The sequence below is a fragment of the Oryctolagus cuniculus genome, chromosome 15, assembly GCF_051225735.1.
Source record: "Oryctolagus cuniculus isolate XC-2025 breed Fujian yellow rabbit chromosome 15, ASM5122573v1, whole genome shotgun sequence".
NCBI lineage: Eukaryota > Metazoa > Chordata > Mammalia > Lagomorpha > Leporidae > Oryctolagus > Oryctolagus cuniculus.
Genome location: NC_142881.1, coordinates 17,715,424 through 17,734,193, shown reverse-complemented (window position 1 = coordinate 17,734,193; position 18,770 = coordinate 17,715,424). Strand labels below are relative to the sequence as shown.

At 43.7% G+C, this 18,770-nt stretch overlaps 1 protein-coding gene across 13 annotated transcripts in view; it reads left to right on the top strand.

The window, feature by feature from the left end:
• ACSL5 (acyl-CoA synthetase long chain family member 5) overlaps positions 1-17,355 on the top strand; it is a 48,530-nt gene extending 31,175 nt beyond the window's left edge. For 8 of the 13 annotated variants that reach the window (XM_008270512.5, XM_089314017.1, XM_089314018.1 and 5 more), the window contains 15 exons: positions 762-940; positions 1,697-1,729; positions 1,818-1,869; positions 3,011-3,084; positions 3,423-3,500; positions 5,256-5,390; positions 8,994-9,128; positions 9,631-9,726; positions 11,091-11,163; positions 11,426-11,514; positions 11,801-11,917; positions 14,077-14,220; positions 14,835-14,936; positions 15,377-15,448; positions 16,143-17,355. In XM_008270512.5, the coding sequence (XP_008268734.2) occupies positions 762-940; positions 1,697-1,729; positions 1,818-1,869; positions 3,011-3,084; positions 3,423-3,500; positions 5,256-5,390; positions 8,994-9,128; positions 9,631-9,726; positions 11,091-11,163; positions 11,426-11,514; positions 11,801-11,917; positions 14,077-14,220; positions 14,835-14,936; positions 15,377-15,448; positions 16,143-16,283 (1,520 nt within the window). In that variant the 3' untranslated portion in view covers positions 16,284-17,355. The remainder of the gene's footprint in view (positions 1-761; positions 941-1,696; positions 1,730-1,817; positions 1,870-3,010; positions 3,085-3,422; positions 3,501-5,255; positions 5,391-8,993; positions 9,129-9,630; positions 9,727-11,090; positions 11,164-11,425; positions 11,515-11,800; positions 11,918-14,076; positions 14,221-14,834; positions 14,937-15,376; positions 15,449-16,142) is intronic. The other 5 variants (XM_089314020.1, XM_089314023.1, XM_089314022.1 and 2 more) reach the window with 1 other exon arrangement.
• Positions 17,356-18,770: the final 1,415 nt, after the last annotated feature.

Here is an 18,770-nt window from a genome sequence, read left to right as displayed (position 1 = left end):
GAATTAATCGTCATGTAACAATGTTTACGGTGAATCCATAGATAGAAAAAAAAATGGCCATTGTTAGAGGAAAAATGTCCAAGCTCAGTGGTGAAATAAAGTCCCTTTAACATAAAAAAGTTGTTTTTTTCCTGTTGGAGAACTAATATATTGAGTAGATCCATTTTAACCACAGACACCATGAGAAGCTTTCTATTTGTCAAACAAGTGTCAGAGCAAATGCTAACACTTAGAATCATGAAATGCTTACCTGGTAACAGTCCCATCCTTTCTCTTCTACCGTCTAGTCCCCTCTTGAAGCAAAACGTGTCAACAAGACCACACCTCAGTATTCATACACATTGTTTGACTGACTTTTCTTTTTTTAATTTTTATTTAATGAATGCATTTTTACACAGACACATCTTTAGGAACGCAGTGGTTCTTTCCCCCATTCCCCCACCCAGCTTCCATCCCATCTCCCTTTCCCTCTCCCATCTCCTTCCTCATTATGGTTCATTTCTGAGGAGGAACTTCATGGTTCCTTTAGAAACTGTAAAGTGTCTTGGCAGCATACAAGAAAACTATCTGCTTCTGTTTCAATTAAGCTAATTTATTATCAATGGAATATTTCATGTTTTACACGATAAAGCTGATTTGTAGATATAATCTCCTTTGGGGAATCTACTAGCTTTGGAATTTTTGAAAATCTCTTCTCCTTGCAAAAAAAAAAAAAAAAAAACAGCAGAGCAGGTGACCTCTGGTTCTATTTCTGCTTCCAGCTGATATCACCACTGTGATCTGCGATACACCCCAAAAGGCATCAGTCCTGATAGGAAACGTGGAGAAGGGCCTCACCACAGGCCTGAAGACAATCATTCTCATGGACCCCTTTGAGGATGACCTGAAACAAAGAGGGGAGAAATGTGGAGTTGAGATCTTCTCTCTGCTTGATGCTGAGGTATGGATCTGGAACTCAGCTGTTCCAACACTATGGACAGCTTCCAGAACATTCACACGAGAGCACGGGACTGTTGTTCTCCAAGGTTGGCAGACAAGGACTCATTAGACTCACACCATGAAGCTTGAAAATTAATTCCTTCAGGATAACCCAGAAACCTGTGTCGGGGAAGGACAAAGTTCCATGGCCTGTTACATAGACTTCTAAGTAAAGAACATATAAATACTGAGTTGAGTGATAGGATGTGGCTCCCGGAGCCACACTGCTTGGCTTCACATTCCAGCCCCACATCTACTGGGTAACCTTGGACAGTTACTGCATGTCTCCCTTTCCCCACCCATAAAATGAAGATAAAAACTATCCCTATATCACATAGTTGCTGTAAGAGCTAGATGAGTTTGCACATGTAAATTGCTCAAGGTAGTGACTCATATGTGGTAGGCTCTGAAATGTTAACCATTCATATTATTCTAAAAATATTTAGTGATGGTTCCAGATGATGGAAGTTTAAAGAGTATGATGGGAATTTTGCACATTTGAGATCTACCATCTTTAGGCTGGTTCTCTAGAGAACTTTGAGCTCTTCCCTGGGGCTTCCATTGTGCCTGAAAATTGACTTCTGGCCCTGATCCAGGTTGGAATTTGATTATATTCCAGTGGAGGGGTTCTCATGGAAAAGGGGAGGGAGGGCCATATGTACCATAAGTCTGTCCATATCAACCAATTTCTTTCCTTCTTTGTTTTCTGTTCATGAAGAATTTAGGCAAAGAGAACTTCAGAAAACCTTTGGTAAGTTTTCTTCTGCCTGAATTTGAGTCTTGTCCCAATCAACTGTCAAATTTCATGATAGACTAAGCCTTTGTGCTCCCCTCTGCAGCCTCCTAACCCAGAAGATCTGTGCATCATCTGTTATACCAGTGGAACTACAGGTCAGTGCCCATGAAGCTGTCTCTGAGGCCCCTGGTCAGTCAGAAACATGGCTTGAGTCCCTGACCCCTGACGGGCTAGTAAACAGACCCTCAAATTAGTCCTGACCGTAGAGCCTCACAGCCTGACTTTTGAATGTGGATTTCCAAGCAGAGAAACATAAGCATAGATATTCATAGACTTTATTGAATATACTGGGATGTGTTAACATGCTGTAGATTTTAAAGGTCTTAAAGGTAACATCAGAAAGTCAATTTCTTACACACACACACACACACATACACACACACAACTCACCACTTTCACCATTTGATACCACTAGAGAGGTTTCATTCAATCTTGGTAGCTCAGTGATACTTCACTACAGATGACTTTACCCACAACCCTACATCTAGCCATCTATTAAACTGTTTACTCATTTTTAAAAAAATATGTATTTATTTGAAAGTCAGAGTTAGAGAAAAGGGGAGAGAGGGAGAGAGATCTTCTATCCGTTGGTCTACTCTCCAGATAGCTGAAATAGCTGGGCCCAGGCCAGGCTGAAGCCAGGAGCCAGGAGCTTCATCCAGGTCTCTCATGTGCAAGGGACTAATAGCTGGGCCATCTTCTGCTTTCCCAGGTACAATAGCAGGGAGCTGGATGGGAAGTGGAGCAGCTGGGATTCAGACTGGTGCCCATATGGGATGCTGGCATTGCAGGTGGTAGCTTTACCTGCTACATCACAATGCTGGTCCCATTTATTCATTTTTAATATGGTCCATGATCATCTACAGTTACAGTCATCCAGTATGCCCAGTTTATAAGATTTATAATGATATAATTAGGCAATATTGTTAAATCTGAAGTCAGAAGTATATGAACAGCACAAAGAGGGTTTGGTTTATTTGGATCTTTGCATTTGACTACTTCTGAGATCATGGCTGTGCCCTTTGTGGCAAGAGAATGTTGATGATCCATTGAGCAGTAGAACTCTCATGGCATTAATTGTCCCTAAACAGAGGCACATGCCATCCCCAAAAAGACAGTGATGGGAAATGCTCTTGACTCTCCAGAAAAGAATCAATTGAATCTAGGATCTTTCATGGCCAGAGGCAACCTATCAGCTACATAAAGGACCTTTCTCTCGCCTCTTCTTTCCTACAGGTAACCCTAAAGGAGCTATGCTAACCCATCAAAATGTTGTTTCGAATGCTGCTGCTTTTCTTAAATGTATAGAGGTCAGTGGTCAATTGGAAAAGAGGCTCTCATTAAAACGTGAATCTGTTATAAGATTTGTGTTCTTGAAGTTAGAAGAGACACAGCGGGGGAGGGGGGAACAGGTTAAAAGCTTGAGTGTGGACAGACATTGATTGGTCTTTGTTTAAAAGCTGGAGTATGTTCAGTGCTGGTGTGGTCTTTGGAAGACTGTGCAGTTAAAGGCATGTTAGGGTTATACAGTATACCACCTGTAGAAGTGTCATGTGGAATCCTGGGAAGAGGCAGTATTTAAATTTCCATTGGAAGAGAAAACTGACATTAATCCAATGTTGTCTTCTCTCTGTTCCCTGATCTATAGCATACTTTTCAGCCCACCCCCAACGACGTGACAATATCCTACCTCCCCTTGGCTCATATGTTTGAGAGGGTTGTACAGGTGAGTATCCTATGTTCCTAGCAGCCATGGGGAAAGGGGGTCATGCTTGCTCTTCCCATGTTTACTCCAAGGGCAACTACACAGCATTTATAGCTCAGGGGATTGACTCCTCTGAGTCCACATCCTGGCATTACCCTCCTTTCCTCTGTTGTGTCTGCTCATGCCCAAGGGATTCGTGCTTGCTCCTGTCTTACGTGAGTGTGGGAGCCCCAGGAATCACAGCCAGCTCCGTATCTACACTGAAGTCTGAGCTGACACATGAGGGACTGTGTCTTCTTTTGCATTTTATTTTGGTTAGCATTTTTAAAAATATCTAAAGATAAAGAACAGGAATTTCCCCATAGAAGAGCAGGGACAGAACATCTGATCCAGTCAAGGAGGGAGGTTGTCGCCACAGGTGTTTTCACATCACACCTGACTGTGTAAGGTGGTATTGTCATCCGTGGTGTGGGAGCTGGAGGAGCACTGTCCAGCTGGGAGCCAACTCCAGGCTTTTCAGCTACTCCGAGGTGAATTTAAGAACAGAATATAGTGCTGGAGAGTCTTCTCTCTGATGTCCCCTGAAGACTTCAACTGGCTTCTGGTAGATAGATGCATAAAATGCCAAAATACAAGATCCAGTTCCTCAAACTGAAGTGTTGATATCTGATTAATGAAAAATTGACTTTTATTAATTCCTTACAGTTTTTAGAATGTTTATTTTTATGCTTTTAAAGATTTATTTATTTATTTGAAAAGCAGAGTTACAGAGAGAGGGAGAGACACACAGAGAGATACTCCATCTGCTGGTTCACTCCCCAAATGGCTACAACAGCTGTGGCTGGGCCAGGCTGAAGCCAGGAGCCCTGGAACTCCATCTGGTTCTCACATATGCATGGCAGGAGCCCAAGTGCTCAGGCCATCTTTCACCGTCTCCCCAGACACATTAGAAGGGAGGTGCGTGGGAAGTGGAGCAGTGGGAAATCAAACCAGTGGCCATATGGGAGGCTGGCATCAAAGGAAGTCGCTTAACCCACTGCACCACAATGCAAGTCCCTGAAAAATGGATTCTAATAAAACTAAAAATAATTTGAGCAGCTGGTGCTGTGGCATAGCAGGTAAGGCTTGCTGCCTGCAGTGCCAGCATCCCATAAGGATGCCGGTTTGAGTCCTGGCTGCTCCACTTCCAAGCCAGCTCTCTGCTATGACCTAGGAAAGCAGTGGAAGATGGCTCAAGTCCTTGGGCCCCTGCACCTGTGTGGGAAACCTGGAGGAGGCTCCTGGCTCCTGGCTTTGGATCGGCACAGCTCCAGCTGTTGCAGCCATTTAGGGAGTGAACCAGCCAAAGGAAGACCTCTCTCCCTGCCTCTCCTTCTCTCACTGTGTAACTCTGACTTTCAAATAAAATAAATAAATCTTAAAAAAAAAAACAATTTGAGCATTTCTGCAAATGGGAGGACTTGAGTTTCACAGGCAGTATTTTTTCTGAGTGCCTCAGAAAGGTGTCTTCTGTTGGAAGGAATGTGAACCTGTCACACAGAGATGTGGTAGAGTTAGGGTGATACAGGACACTCACAATCTGTGTTATCTGTCCTGTCACCTCAACAGAAAGGAGTTTTCAGACTTTCTTGGGGGGAGGCTCTCAGACACTGGGTACCTGCATCGGGAGGGGGAAAAGCATCCACGGGCCTTACCCTGCTCCCTCATTTCTGTCCAAGGTGGGCCCCTCCGGAAGTGGTCTCTCCTCTGAGCCCTGCTCTTTGGTTTTGCTTCTAGTCTGTCATTTATTCCTGTGGATCCAGAGTTGGGTTCTTCCAAGGGGATATCCGGCTGCTGCCTGATGACATGAAGACTCTAAAGCCCACGGTGTTCCCCACGGTGCCGCGACTCCTTAACAGGATCTATGATAAGGTACCAACCTCACTAGTACTGGCCTTGCCCCGGGTCACAGGGGACTGTGTGAACCATCTCAGCCCCATCTCCCTCCACTGCTCCTGCAAGATTCCACTTAGTAGAACCACATTGACAAACACATGCATGGGAAACCATGGTAAGTGAAACACCCTCCCATCTGGAGACTACTTGGGTCTGAGCTGGAGCAGGAAGAGCTCAACTTGGAGCCTTGGGAGCCCCTGAATGTCCAGCTGACATGCTGGACAGCCGTTACGCTGACTTCCAAATAGACCCTGATTACTGAGCTTCTTGCTGAGGTGCCAGGCTCATGGTCAAGAGTTTAGATGCATACTCTGAAAAGTGAAATTCAGATACACTTACTGTCTCCAACTTATGATAAGGAAACTGAGCCTTGAAGATTAAATAATCAGCCCAGAGTCATATCCAACAGGGGCAAGGGCCAGCATCAAACTGTCACGTAGTAGCTTTAGCTGCCCTTGGTCTTGGCTCGGCTCAGTGTTCACTAGGGATTGCAAAATGGTGATTGTTTTCCCCTGTTGTCCTTCCTGCATTCATTTGCTGAGATCCATAAAGGTTTTACAAATATTTGATTCTTTCCCTTTATTTCCCAATCTTCAGAAAAATGAATTCATGCTCCAGCAGTCTTCACAAGTAGCCAGCAACATTTTTCTTTGTCTCCTTATGAACTCATGATTTTAATATTTGTATGTATATTTAACCCATCTCAGTCATCAGTCATTGTGGATGTTCACATGTGCTTTCTCAGAAGCTGGGAGCCCCGTCCAGTTGCTCCTGTGTTCCTTTGACAGGAGTCAGGAGTCTCTGATAGGTTCTTTGTTTCCTAGCACAAGAGGGCCCAAGCTCTTCTTGTATATTTCTCATCCACATCTTGTTTAGGTTAATTCCTTGAAGTAGTCCTTAGTGCGGGAATTTTTTTAAAAGATTTACCTCTTTATTTGAAAGACAGAGTTAGAGAGGAGAGGAGAGAGAGAATGAGAGAGAGAGAGGGAGAAAGAGAGAGAGAGGGAGAAAGAGAGAGAGAGGGAGAAAGAGAGAGAGAGGGAGAGAGAGAAAGAGAGATCCCCTATCCACTGGTTTACTACCCAAATGGCCACAAGGGCTGGACTGGGCCAAGCTGAAGCCAGGAGCCTGGAACTCCATCCAGGTCTCCCACGTTGGTGGCAAGGGCCCAAGAACTTGGGCCATCTTCCGCCTTCTTCCCAGGTGCATTGGCAGAGAGCTGGATCGGAAGCAGAGCAGCTGGGACTGAAACCAGCAGAACGGGAATTTTAACTCAGAGAATAAGATACCAACTAATAATTCTGAGGATCTGGAGCCCAGAGGACACAACTAAGCATGGCCAACCTTCACATGTTTGCATCTTACCCCCAAGATTCTAGTGTTCTCTTTTATGTTTGGGATTCATCAGGTGCTGGACTAGAGCTCCAGGGACAAGGCAGGCAGCGTTCTAGAACACAGATGATTTCTAAACATTGAAAATCCTGGTCTCAACAGGGTTATTAACAATTATAACAGTTCTTATCATGCTGCTGAATTATTTTATTTGATTGTTATGAATTTTCTTCATGTTATTAGACTTTTTAAAATTTTTGAGCAACAGTACCTTATAATATGCTCATATAGTAAACTACAATACATTGTTTACTTCCAGGATTTGTTTTTTAAATGAAGAATGTGTTGTTAGCATGAATCTCCAATTCTAACACTTTGTCAGTGACTTCTTAGGGGAAGGTACAACATGCAAATGTTGAAGAAAATCTCTTACATTTGACAGAAGTATCAGGAATGACATGATACAGTCACAGTGTAGATCCTGGTAACAGAGGGTGAGATGTCGGCAAAACAGTAACGTGACAGGTATGAGTAGATACTTAGAGCCTAGGGCACAATTTGCATTAGACAGTGAAGATAAGATGAGCATTCCAGGTTACCTGGAGGCCCAGCAGTGGGAGTCTCAACATGGAAAATAGCTGGAGAGGCAGTCTTCAAATTTTGAACTGAAAAGAATTTTTATTTCCTTTTTTTTTTTTTTTTAAATATTCATTTGACAGGCAGAGTGACAGAGAGAAAGAGGGAGGGATAGACAGAGAGAGGTCTTCCAGCCACTGGTTAACTCTCCAAATGACTGTAACAGCCCAGGCTGGGCCAGGTGGTAGCCAGGAACCTGGAACTCCATCTGGGTCTCCCATGTGGGTGCAGGCACCCAGGTGTTTGGGCCATCTGCTGCTGCTTTCCCAGGCACATTAGCAGGGAGCTTGATCAGTAACAAAGCAGCCGGAACTTGAACTGGCACTCTGATATGGGAAGCCTGAATCATGGGCTGAGGCTCAATCAGCTGCATCATGACATCAGCCCCAAAGTTTGGTTTCCTGTAGTCTGACTTCCTGTATAATGAAGTTTTAAAGGCTAGAATATGGACTACAGGCTTTCATTTTGGAAATAATGAGGATGGGGTCTTTCAATTGGATTGGGGTAGCTCTCTAGTAGTGTTAAGTATGAATGATGGGGCCGGCGCCGCGGCTCACTAGGCTAATCCTCCGCCTAGCGGCGCCGGCACACCGGGTTCTAGTCCCGGTCGGGGCGCCGGATTCTGTCCCGGTTGCCCCTCTTCCAGGCCAGCCCTCTGCTGTGGCCAGGGAGTGCAGTGGAGGACGGCCCAGGTGCTTGGGCCCTGCACCCCATGGGAGACCAGGAAAAGCACCTGGCTCCTGGCTCCTGCCATCGGATCAGCGCGGTGCGCCGGCCGCAGCGCGCCGGCCGCGGCGGCCATTGGAGGGTGAACCAACGGCAAAAAGGAAGACCTTTCTCTCTGTCTCTCTCTCTCTCACTGTCCACTCTGCCTGTCAAAAAATAAAAAAAAAAAAAAAAAAAAAAAAGTATGAATGATGGATTGTAGAGTCCCAAGGAGACCAGAGGGATCAGTGTCGTGGTGTAGCGGGTAAAGCCTCTGCCTGCAATGTGGGCATCCCATATGGGCACTGGTTTGAGCCCCAACTGCTTCACTTTTGACCCAGCTCCCTGCTAATGTGCCTGGGAAAGTTAGTGGAAGATGACCCAAGTGCTTGTATCTGCACCCACGTGGGAGACCCAGAAGCTTCTGGCTTCTGCCTGGTCTAGGCCTGGCTATTGTGGCCATTTGGGGAGTGAACTAGTGGATGGATGATTTCCCTCTCTGTGTCTCTCTCTGTCTCTCCCTCTCTCTGTGTAACTCTTTCAAATAAATAAAGCTTTGCTTTTTTTTAAATAGCTCTAGGGTACTGTTGAGCCAATTCTGTTTACCTAGTACCCTCAGGTAACTTTGTAGGCAGTCCTTCTTGACCACCACTTGCTTATCTTAGTTATCAAAGTTGTTTGCCAAGGACCAAAAATCAGAGACAGCTGCAGCTGTGTGTGTATGAAGCTCACTGCTTTCTGAGTTGGGGGCTTAATTCTCTGAGTTCATCATCATTCAGCAACCCAGTTCGTGAGTGTGGGGCCACTCTTTATGAAGCTGGAATGTACCATCTCTCACTTGTTGAACAATGGCCTTGGTGAGTATCCCCAGTAGGTTTCTAACTAAGAGGAGCTGTCACCCTGCAGGTACAAAATGAAGCCAACACACCCTTGAAGAAGTTCTTGCTAAATGTGGCCACTACCAGTAAATTCAATGAAGTCAAAAAGGGAATTATCCGACGGGACAGCCTGTGGGACAAGCTCATCTTTGCCAAGATCCAGGTAGGTTGGGTAGATCTTGGCCAGAGCCAGGTGAATATTTAGGTCATGCATACTTGGCTTTTCCTCTCATGGTTGAGCTCTACTTTAACTGGAGGTCCTTATGGACTTTCTGTGTCACTTGCCCTTTCAGATACCTCTTGTATAATGTTGCCATGAAAAGAAATTGGTGAAAAAGCATAAAACAGATTTGATTTCAGTTCTAGCACTTTCATATTCTCTTATACAGTCTGCTAAAATAAGTAATTTGAGGGGGCCCCAAATAAGAATTGCATTTGGAACTTAAAAACAATGCAGATTCTAGTCTCAGTCATGGATGATGATGGCAACAGTAGCTAACATTTTAAGTCCTATTCACCACGCCAGGCCCTATGCTAAGAGTTTGTAAATTAACTAGTTTAATTCTTATAACAACACCAGGTAGGCTATGATGCCCATCTTATAATGGAGGAAGCTGACACCAAGAGAATAGATTCCAGCAGGTTTTTTTGTTTCTTCTGAACAGGACAGCCTAGGCGGGAAAGTTCGCTTTGTGGTCACTGGAGCTGCCCCCATCTCCACTCCAGTCCTGACATTCCTCCGGGCGGCAATGGGATGTCCGGTAAGATCTTAATTTTGCACAAATAAAGCTGTTTAAATAAAAATGAAACTACTCCTGAGAAGTAACAAAGTCACCCAAAATCTCAAAATTGAGAAAATGACCTTTCATATTTCTTTCTAAGAGTTTTTCATGTAGTCATAAATTAATCTTTGTCACGTTAGAAAGATATTTCCTAGTCTCATTTTCTTTTGCCTTGTGTATTGCTATAAGAGTTTGTATAATCAAACTAATTAATCTTTCCTATTTGTGACTTTCAGTTGCTTAGACAGGACTTCCTAACTCCAGTACTTCCTAAGATTGTTTTCCTCTCTACTTTTTGGTAATCTTAAGGCGTTACATTTTTTTCTGTTCATGTCTCTGGTCCATCTGGAATTGTTTAGGGCTTGGACCTGTATATTGTCTCATTTTTGCTCCTAAGTGGAAACTTTCATTCATTCAACCAGTCGTGTACAACATGAACAAAAACAGAAAAGCAGGCAGAGGCTCGTCCTCAGAGAAATGTCCTCTATCCATATAACTGTAATCAACTAGGATTTGGTATTGATGCTAGAGGCCTACAGTCTTTCCACTTAGCATCCTCTTAACCACTCTGAATACTTCCCTTTCCATGAGCTCCTAAACCAGTGCAGCAGAAAGTCCTACTCCCAGCATCCTTCCAGAAGCATCTTCTCTAAGCCTTTCTCTTTATTTCTACCAGCTCTGCCTCTTTCAGGCCACACCCTCACCACAGTAGCTTATGAACTTGTTTCCTCCACCAGCATCCCTCCAGTCAAGAATATTTTCTGTACTGGAAGTTAGCAAACTGCAGCACAAGCCAAAGCTGGCTCACCACCTGTTTTTATAAACAAAATTGTACTGAAACATAGCCATGTCCATTCATTCATACATGGATTATGGCTGATTTTGTGTTACACTAGCAGTTAATTGTTGAAACACATACTTGATGGTTCACAAAGCTGAAAACCTTTGGCATCTTTCCCTGGGGGGAAAAAAAAATCTTGCTAGCCCTACAGCTTGAGTTACTTCACTTTAAAAATGCTACCCCATTCTTCAGTGGCACTACTTATTTTTTCAGTGGTGCTCCATTGCCTGTCTTCAAGTCTGATCACCACTTGGCTTGCATATTGCTTGTTTGATAACCCACTTCCCCATTAACTTGAAATGCTACATTTTTATGTAAGTTTCTGTATTGCGGTCTACTGTTTTTGAGTGAACACCCACTTGTAATGACTTAGCAACTTCAGCATGAATTCAAGGTCTTAAGACACCAAGTTTCCTCTGAAATTTAGAGACCTTGCGGCAGCCAGAGGGCACAGCCAGCTCGTGCTTTAGGTACATCTCAAAGGTCTTCTTTGGTTTCCTAGGTATTTGAGGCTTATGGTCAAACAGAATGCACCGCTGGCTGTACAATTACATCTTCTGGGGACTGGACATCAGGTAGGTCCCCTGTCTGTTGGGCAGAGGGGACAGTGCTTGGGAGGACTCTAACTGAACTATGAATATTGAGTTTAGATAACCTCATTGCCCCAGACTGATGTGGCCAAATGCCAAGCTCAAGTTTTGGGCCCAGGCCTGCCAACCTTGGCCATCTGGCATTTTCAGTCTCATTCTTCTAATTAATCCATAAATATCTCAGAAATATGCCTGGAGTTGTCACTAGTTTATGGTGTCCCAGCTGACTCATTGTGGTGTATTCTAGGCCATGTTGGAGTCCCTGTAGCTTGCAATCATGTGAAATTAGAAGATGTGGCTGAAATGAACTACTTCGCAGCGAACAATGAAGGAGAGGTGAGTTGCTCATGCTTTGTAGTCAGATAATCATGGTGGGGGTGCTTAGATTGGACAGTGTACATAATTGTGAGCAGCTTTGGGTTTGACTCCTTTGAGAGCTTTAGCAAAGGATGAACTATATCTGAGACTTACTTTCCTATCTTTTACACTGGGGATTAAAACCTGGAGCTGTTTACACTGCAGTGGAAACCATCAAATGATTGAAGTTGGTGTTGTTTAAAGTGTGCATGCTAAGAGTAGCAGACTTTGCTAGCATCACGACCTTGTACTGTCTGGTGTGTAGATCTGCATCAAGGGTCACAATGTGTTCCAAGGATACCTGAAGGACCCCGAGAAAACACGGGAAGCCTTAGACAGCAATGGCTGGCTTCACACTGGAGACATTGGGCGTTGGCTCCCGGTAAGTATTTCTCCATGACTTCTGGGAGTGTGTGCTGCTGGACTGGGGGGAACAATGTGTGTACAGCAGGAGGGGCAGGTAGGTAAATCAGCTGGGGCAGCTGGAGGGCAGTAGGTCTGTGCCTATCTGACTATGACCTTCTCTTACTGTAGAGAAGAACCCAATAATTGAGAGAACCTCAGCTTGGAGTTGGGAGATCTGTGTTCTAGTTACAGCTCTTCCATGGACCAACTATGTGCAGGTTGTACTTCAAACCATTCATGAAAAATACATATTAAGTAAAAAAATCTATGGAGGTGGCATCATGGCACAGTGAGTTAAGCCACCTTTGCAGTGCTGGCATCCTATATTAGAGCTCCGGTTTGAGTCCTGGCAAACTCTTCATTTAGAAATCCTGCCTCCTGGGGCCAGCATTGTGGCAGAGGAATCCACTGCCTGTAATGGCAGCATCCATATGGGCACCAGTTAATGTCCCGGCTGCTCCACTTCCAATCCAGCTCCCTGCTGATGTGCCCTGGAACGCAGTGCGAGATGGCCCAAGTATTTGGGCCTCTGCCACTCACATGGGAAACCTAGATAAAGCTCTGGGCTCCTGGTTTCAGCCTGGTCCAACCCTAACCATTGCAGTCATTCAGGGAATGAACTAGCAGATGAAAGATTGGTCTCTCTTTCTCTCTCCTCTCTGTCATCTGCCTTTCAAATATAATAATCATTGTGCAGTAGAATTGGAGTCCCAGATTTTCCAGAGGGTCTTATTTGTGCTGGGGAAGTGGGAATATAACTAGATCTTGAAACTCCTTTCTCAATATTCAAGATTCAAGTGAGATTCAAAGAATGCTTCCAAGAGCATTAGTCCTCATGATGTACAGTGGTGTGTCCCTTACCTGCTCACGTGATGTACAAAAGGTACTTTACCTTCTGACAACTGTGTGGTTAGGCAGTTTCATCATTGTGCAAGCATAACAGACTGTACTTACACAGACTAAAATGCCTAGGATGTCCCCAGGTGAATTAATCTTATGGAACCACCATCACAGATGTGGTCTGTCTTGGACCAAAATCTTATTGGGGGTAGGGTGGAGAGATGACTACACATATTTTATAGATTTGGGTCTAGTTGTATCTTGATGATATATCTGTTTTTGTTTAATGAGTTCCCTATTCTAAGGAGCCTAGGATGTAGGTAACAGCCATGTCCCTTCACTAGCCTATTAATCACTTTCAGATAATGAATATTAGGCTCCATTGATGCCTAATTTCTTGAGTCAGCCTTGTTGATGATTTCATAGTTGGTTCAGTTTGTTGCTCTACTTAGGGTGTGATCATGTGGATTGTATTTGCCACTTGTGCCAATTCCACAGTTCCAATCTCTAAGAACTTAAGCTCCTTAGACCAATTAGCCCAGAGAAATGAAGCTGCAAATAACCTCTGGTAGCTGGTCAGACAGCTCTCCACACTATGCTTCTCTCCTAACAAGCCCAAGAATTGATGTGCCTGATTAGCACAGCTGAGCTGTTTTAGCCTGTGCCAGGTTCTAACAGGAGGGGTACATAAGGGCAAATTATGAAGGGAGAGAGCTAATGAATTCTGAAGTCTTAGTAAAAAATAACGCCTTCCTGATTCCTGAGAATTCTGGAAGTAAGAGTACAGGTTGAGTATCCCTTATCCTAAATGCTTGGGACTAGATTTGTTTCAGATTTCAGATGTTTTTGGATTTTGGAATATTTGCATAGATATTACCAGCTGAATATTCATAACCCAAAAATCTGAAATGCCCCCAAATCTGAAACTTTCTTCACTTTGGATTTCAGATTTTCTGATAGGGGATGCTCAAATGGTAATTGCAAATGAAGTTATTAGAAACTGAGAGGTGTGATATTTCCTCTTTGCATGAGACAGTTCTTCATTTGCATACCCTAACAGGCCCCAAGGACTTTCTCTGAGGCTGAATCTTGGCTTTCCACATGGACAGGCAATATAAACAGGTTCTTGCTGGAAGCCACTCTTCTTTTCCCCAAAGCCAAGAAAGAGAAGGATGGCTTAAAAGTCTCTAGAGAAATCAGCTTTTTAAAGAAGAGACTTGTCACTTCTGTACTCTCTCCCTGCTAACACCATCCCTAGGGTTCAAAAATATTGATGATTTTATTTGTCTCATACAGAACGGAACTCTGAAGATCATTGACCGTAAAAAGAACATTTTCAAGCTGGCCCAAGGAGAATACATTGCTCCCGAGAAGATAGAAAACATCTATATCAGGAGTAGATTGGTGTCACAAATCTTTGTACATGGGGACAGCTTACGGGTAATATATCGTTTTAACAAAAGCCATCTTCAAGCTTATGCTGGTTCCTGTAGCTACAGGAAATCTGTATAGGTGGGTTCAGGGTGAGATGATCCTAGCTTGGATAACTAAAGAAATGAAGCTACATTCCAAACCTCAAATAAGGCAATGCAAATGGGAAAAAATTCTTTTGAAACTATGAAAGACTCTAAACAAGTCAATAGAATTGTTAAAATAGTTAGGGTAAATGAAAGTCTTTCAGTAAAAATAAAAAACCCATTTTGTACTTAGTATCCACTCCAACAGGAATTCCTCTGGCCTAACAAACTTTTCTGTGTAATGTACTTAAACTTAGCTTTTGACAGGGCAGGGGGGCAGGGAGGGAGGGGTGGACAAGACAGAGATGTTTTATGGTTAATGCTGAACAAATTTGGATGGAACATCTTTGTAATAAGATGGTGAATGGGAAAATGGGATTTGAAATAAATAGTGAGAAAAGAGTAGGTCACTAGTACTGGACTTGAGATCTGGGGGGAACACCGGTTACAGTGATAGAACCCTGCTGCCTCTACCCACAAGGGGGACATCCCTATGCTAGTTCTCATGTGCCCTTGTGTCTTTGTTCCTTTCCATAGTCAACCTTAGTGGGAGTGGTGGTTCCTGACCCAGATATGCTCCCCCCATTTGCAGCCAAGCTTGGAGTTAAGGGCTCCCTTGAAGAACTGTGCCAAAACCAAGTAAGTATGGCTTAGGAAAGCTTCAGGCACCTGCATGTGGCCATCATGAGGAACAGGATGTCCTAGTAGCTGAGGCTCCTCTAATTTCTCATAGCTACGTCTCTGGAGGAACACTCTTCCTGCATCTGTGACAGGTGGCTGAAGCCCAAACAGATTAAAGGGTTTTATTAGACTGGGCTAGAATGGGGAGTTTCAAAAACAAAATTGTTGGGGGATGATTGGAAAAAAAGATAATTAAAAAATGCCCTCCACATTAACATTTAGTTGTGCCCCTTCTTCCTATTTTTCTTTGATAAATATTAGGTATATAATGTGTATATACATTCTATTATACCCTGCTTTTATCCTGATCTGCTTTTATGGGAATTTTGAGTTGATTCATGCTTCATTTAGGCCCTTTATAAAACAACTGTGTTCTAAGCACTCTTTTATATTCCTAGGCTATAAAAGAGGCCATTTTAGAAGACCTGCAGAAAACTGGCAAAGAAAATGGTCTTAAATCATTTGAACAGGTACATACTGCTAATGTTATCCTGGTCTTTCAGATCACACTAGGATATTTAATTAAAGTTCCATTTATAATTGGTTAACATACAGCTGGCGCCATGGCTCACTTGGCTAATCCTCCGCCTGTGGTGCCGGCACCCCAGGTTCTAGTCCCGGTTGGGGCGCCGGTTCTGTCCCGGTTGCTCCTCTTCCAGTCTAGCTCTCGGCTCTGACTCGGGAAGGCAGTGGAGGATGGCCCAAGTGCTTGGGCCCTGCACCCACATGGGAGACCGGGAGGAAGTACCTGGCTCCTAGCTTTGGATTGGCGCAGCGCGCTGGTCGCAGTGGCCATTTGGGGGTGAACCAACAGAAAGGAAGACCTTTCTCTCTCTCTCTCTGTCTAAATCTGCCTGTAAAAAAAAAAAAAAATGGTTTACATACATAATTCCCAAGGAAGGGATTTTAGATTGTGTGCCATTCACTGCAAATGGCAGTAACCTTCTGTAATATCTTGTACAGTTCCTTTTTATTCTTCATTATCCAAACTCCATTCTCTACTCATTCCTTTCCCAAATTATAAGTGCATGAGAATGGGATGTGTTTCTGTTCTCCTTGCTGTCCTACCATGGCCGAGTTCTTCACATGGCACTCAGAGGGCTATGTAGAAAAGTCCAAATCTCTAACAAATAGCTATGTGTGTGTGTTCATCTCATCTTCCAGGTCAAAACGATCTTTCTTCATCCAGAGCCATTTTCCATTGAAAACGGGCTCTTGACACCAACACTGAAAGCAAAGCGTGGAGAGCTTTCCAAATACTTTCGGAAGCAAATCGACAGCCTGTATGAGACTATCCAGGAGTAGGTTAAGGTACATACAGTTGGAAGAGGCTTGATGCTGCCTGCCCACCCACTTGGTGCTGCCTTGTGAGAATATGGATTAAAAACTATTCTTACATTCATTTTGTCTTCCCTCCTGTTGTTCTACCTACTATAAAAATAGAGCTTTTGTTAAAATTATATGACAGAATTACAATATAGAAACAACCCTGAAATAATTCAATCCTGTCCTTCTCATCTTAAATGCTGTTAATATTTTAAAAATTGTTTTAGGGTGATTTTTATCAACATGTCTTCTTTCAAGTTCCCAGTTTGTGTTTGGTGATCTTCAACATTAATGATGTCCTTTTCCTTTTTTTCTTGAGATTTATTTATGTCACACCTGCTATGCCATGATGCCAGCCCAAATACAGTTTTTTTTTGTTACTCCCAGTTTCAGGGCCTAGGGGACTCTGAGACTTCTTCCATGTTGTTTTATAGCAAACCTAACTTGCTACCAGTCCCAGCACTTACATGGGTATTCTACATAAGAGATCTGTGTGTCCTGAAAAGCTGTTTCTAATTCTTATTGTCCAGCTACTCCACAAAACCATCATTTTTAGTGAGTTTTAACTTATGATGTTACTGTGAGGTGAATTCCTTCTGTGTTCACTAAAGTCTGTGTACAAAAGGGAAAAGTGTGATAATCCTGAACATTTTCTCAGTTCTCTAGCTAGACCTCTGACTTGGGAATATAAAAAATGGGCCTATGAGAAGTTATCCAAAAAGAACGATGTTCTTACCTTGTTAGCCACAGAGCAGCTGGTGACAAAATCTATTCCCTACAGTTTGCTGCTGAGCTGGAAGCGGTGGGGGAAGCAGTTGAAACTTATGTCCAGTGAACTTTTCCAGTAAATGAAGCAAACACTGAATACAAACCTGCTGCACTGGGAAAAAAGATCTGTGGGTAAACCTGATACCCACATAACAGGCTTATCTTCTGTGAAGGAACCAACTGATCTTTGCCCCTGGACTCCAGTTCCTACTGTACCTTACCCCCAGATAATAAGTGCTTCTTCTACTTGTCAAGTCTGCACAATAAACTATTGCAGATACTATGCTGTGGTATTTGTTGTTTTATGGGCCATGGTGAAACGATTACCTAAAAATCAAGTAAACTAGTGGTTCTCAAGCTTGACTGTGTGCCACAATTACCTAGAAAGTTTAACAAGACATCCATGATTGGTGCTGCCCAGGGGTTCTGATTTAAATGGTTAGGGTTCTGCCTGGGCTCCAGAACTGTTAAAAAGTTCCAAGATGAGGCTGGCGCCACGGCTTACTAGGCTAATCCTCCACCTTGTGGCGCCGGCACACCAGGTTCTGGTCCCGGTTGGGGCACCGGATTCTGTCCCAGTTGCCCCTCTTCCAGGCCAGCTCTCTGCTGTGGCCAGGGAGTGCAGTGGAGGATGGCCCAAGTGCTTGGGCCCTGCACCCGCATGGGAGACCAGGAGAAGTACCTGGCTCCTGCCATCGGATCAGTGCGGTGCACCGGCCGCAGCGCACCGGCCAGTGGAGGGTGAACCAATGGCAAAGGAAGACCCTTCTCTCTCTCTCTCTCACTGTCCACTCTGCCTGTTAAAAAAAAAAAAAATAAGTTCCAAGATGATTCCAGTCAAACAGGTTTGATAACTACTGAAGTAAAAGTTGAGAGGACCAGGCCTTCTTACCCCATAGCTGTGAATAATAGGACAAAGACCAGCAAACCATGAGTCCAACTGAGCACAATTCATATCCTTCCTCCTTTATCATCCTTGTTGTACTCTAGGTGATCCTGAACAGTATTCCTTTGCGGCCTCTAACTGGAGACAAGGAGAATGTTCTCGGTTTGTCTTTCTAGACTCTGAGCTCAGAAAAGCTCAAGAAATGTCTATTCTTGAGTATCTGAAACAAAAGGGAATGAGGAATTCACTCGCAGAGCCCTCCATGGTCTGTCTCCCATCATCTTCTGACTTCTCCCATTCCTGCCTCACTCATTCCAGCTGACCCTCACAGGCTGCCTTCTTGTTCCCCACACATACCAGGCACCTTCCAGCCTGCTTTTGTTCTTGCTGTTCCCTTTATCTAAAATGTAATTTGTCCCTCATCTGCTTCACATGCTACTTTCTTTCTTCCTAATAAATGACTCCATTTGATCTATTTTACTCATCTGACTGCCTTCTCCCACTCCTGTTGCCCCTCCCCTTCTAGTGGAATGGGACAGAATAATATTTCTTTCACTGCTGTTATCTCCAAATGCTCTTCCCATATTTGTAATTATTACAAGCCTGACCTCCAAAGCTTCAAGTTCCCTGCCTTGGAATGAATAAATCAAGACTGGACTAGGCTGCTACAATCCAGAGAAACAGGCTTTCTCTTTCCTTCCGTGATTTAACATGTATTTTTAATAAGCCCAACCTCAAGCATTTGAGTCCACCAGCTTGGATCCTACTACTTATACAGGCTTCAGTTTTTGATATGTTCATGTTTTTTGAGC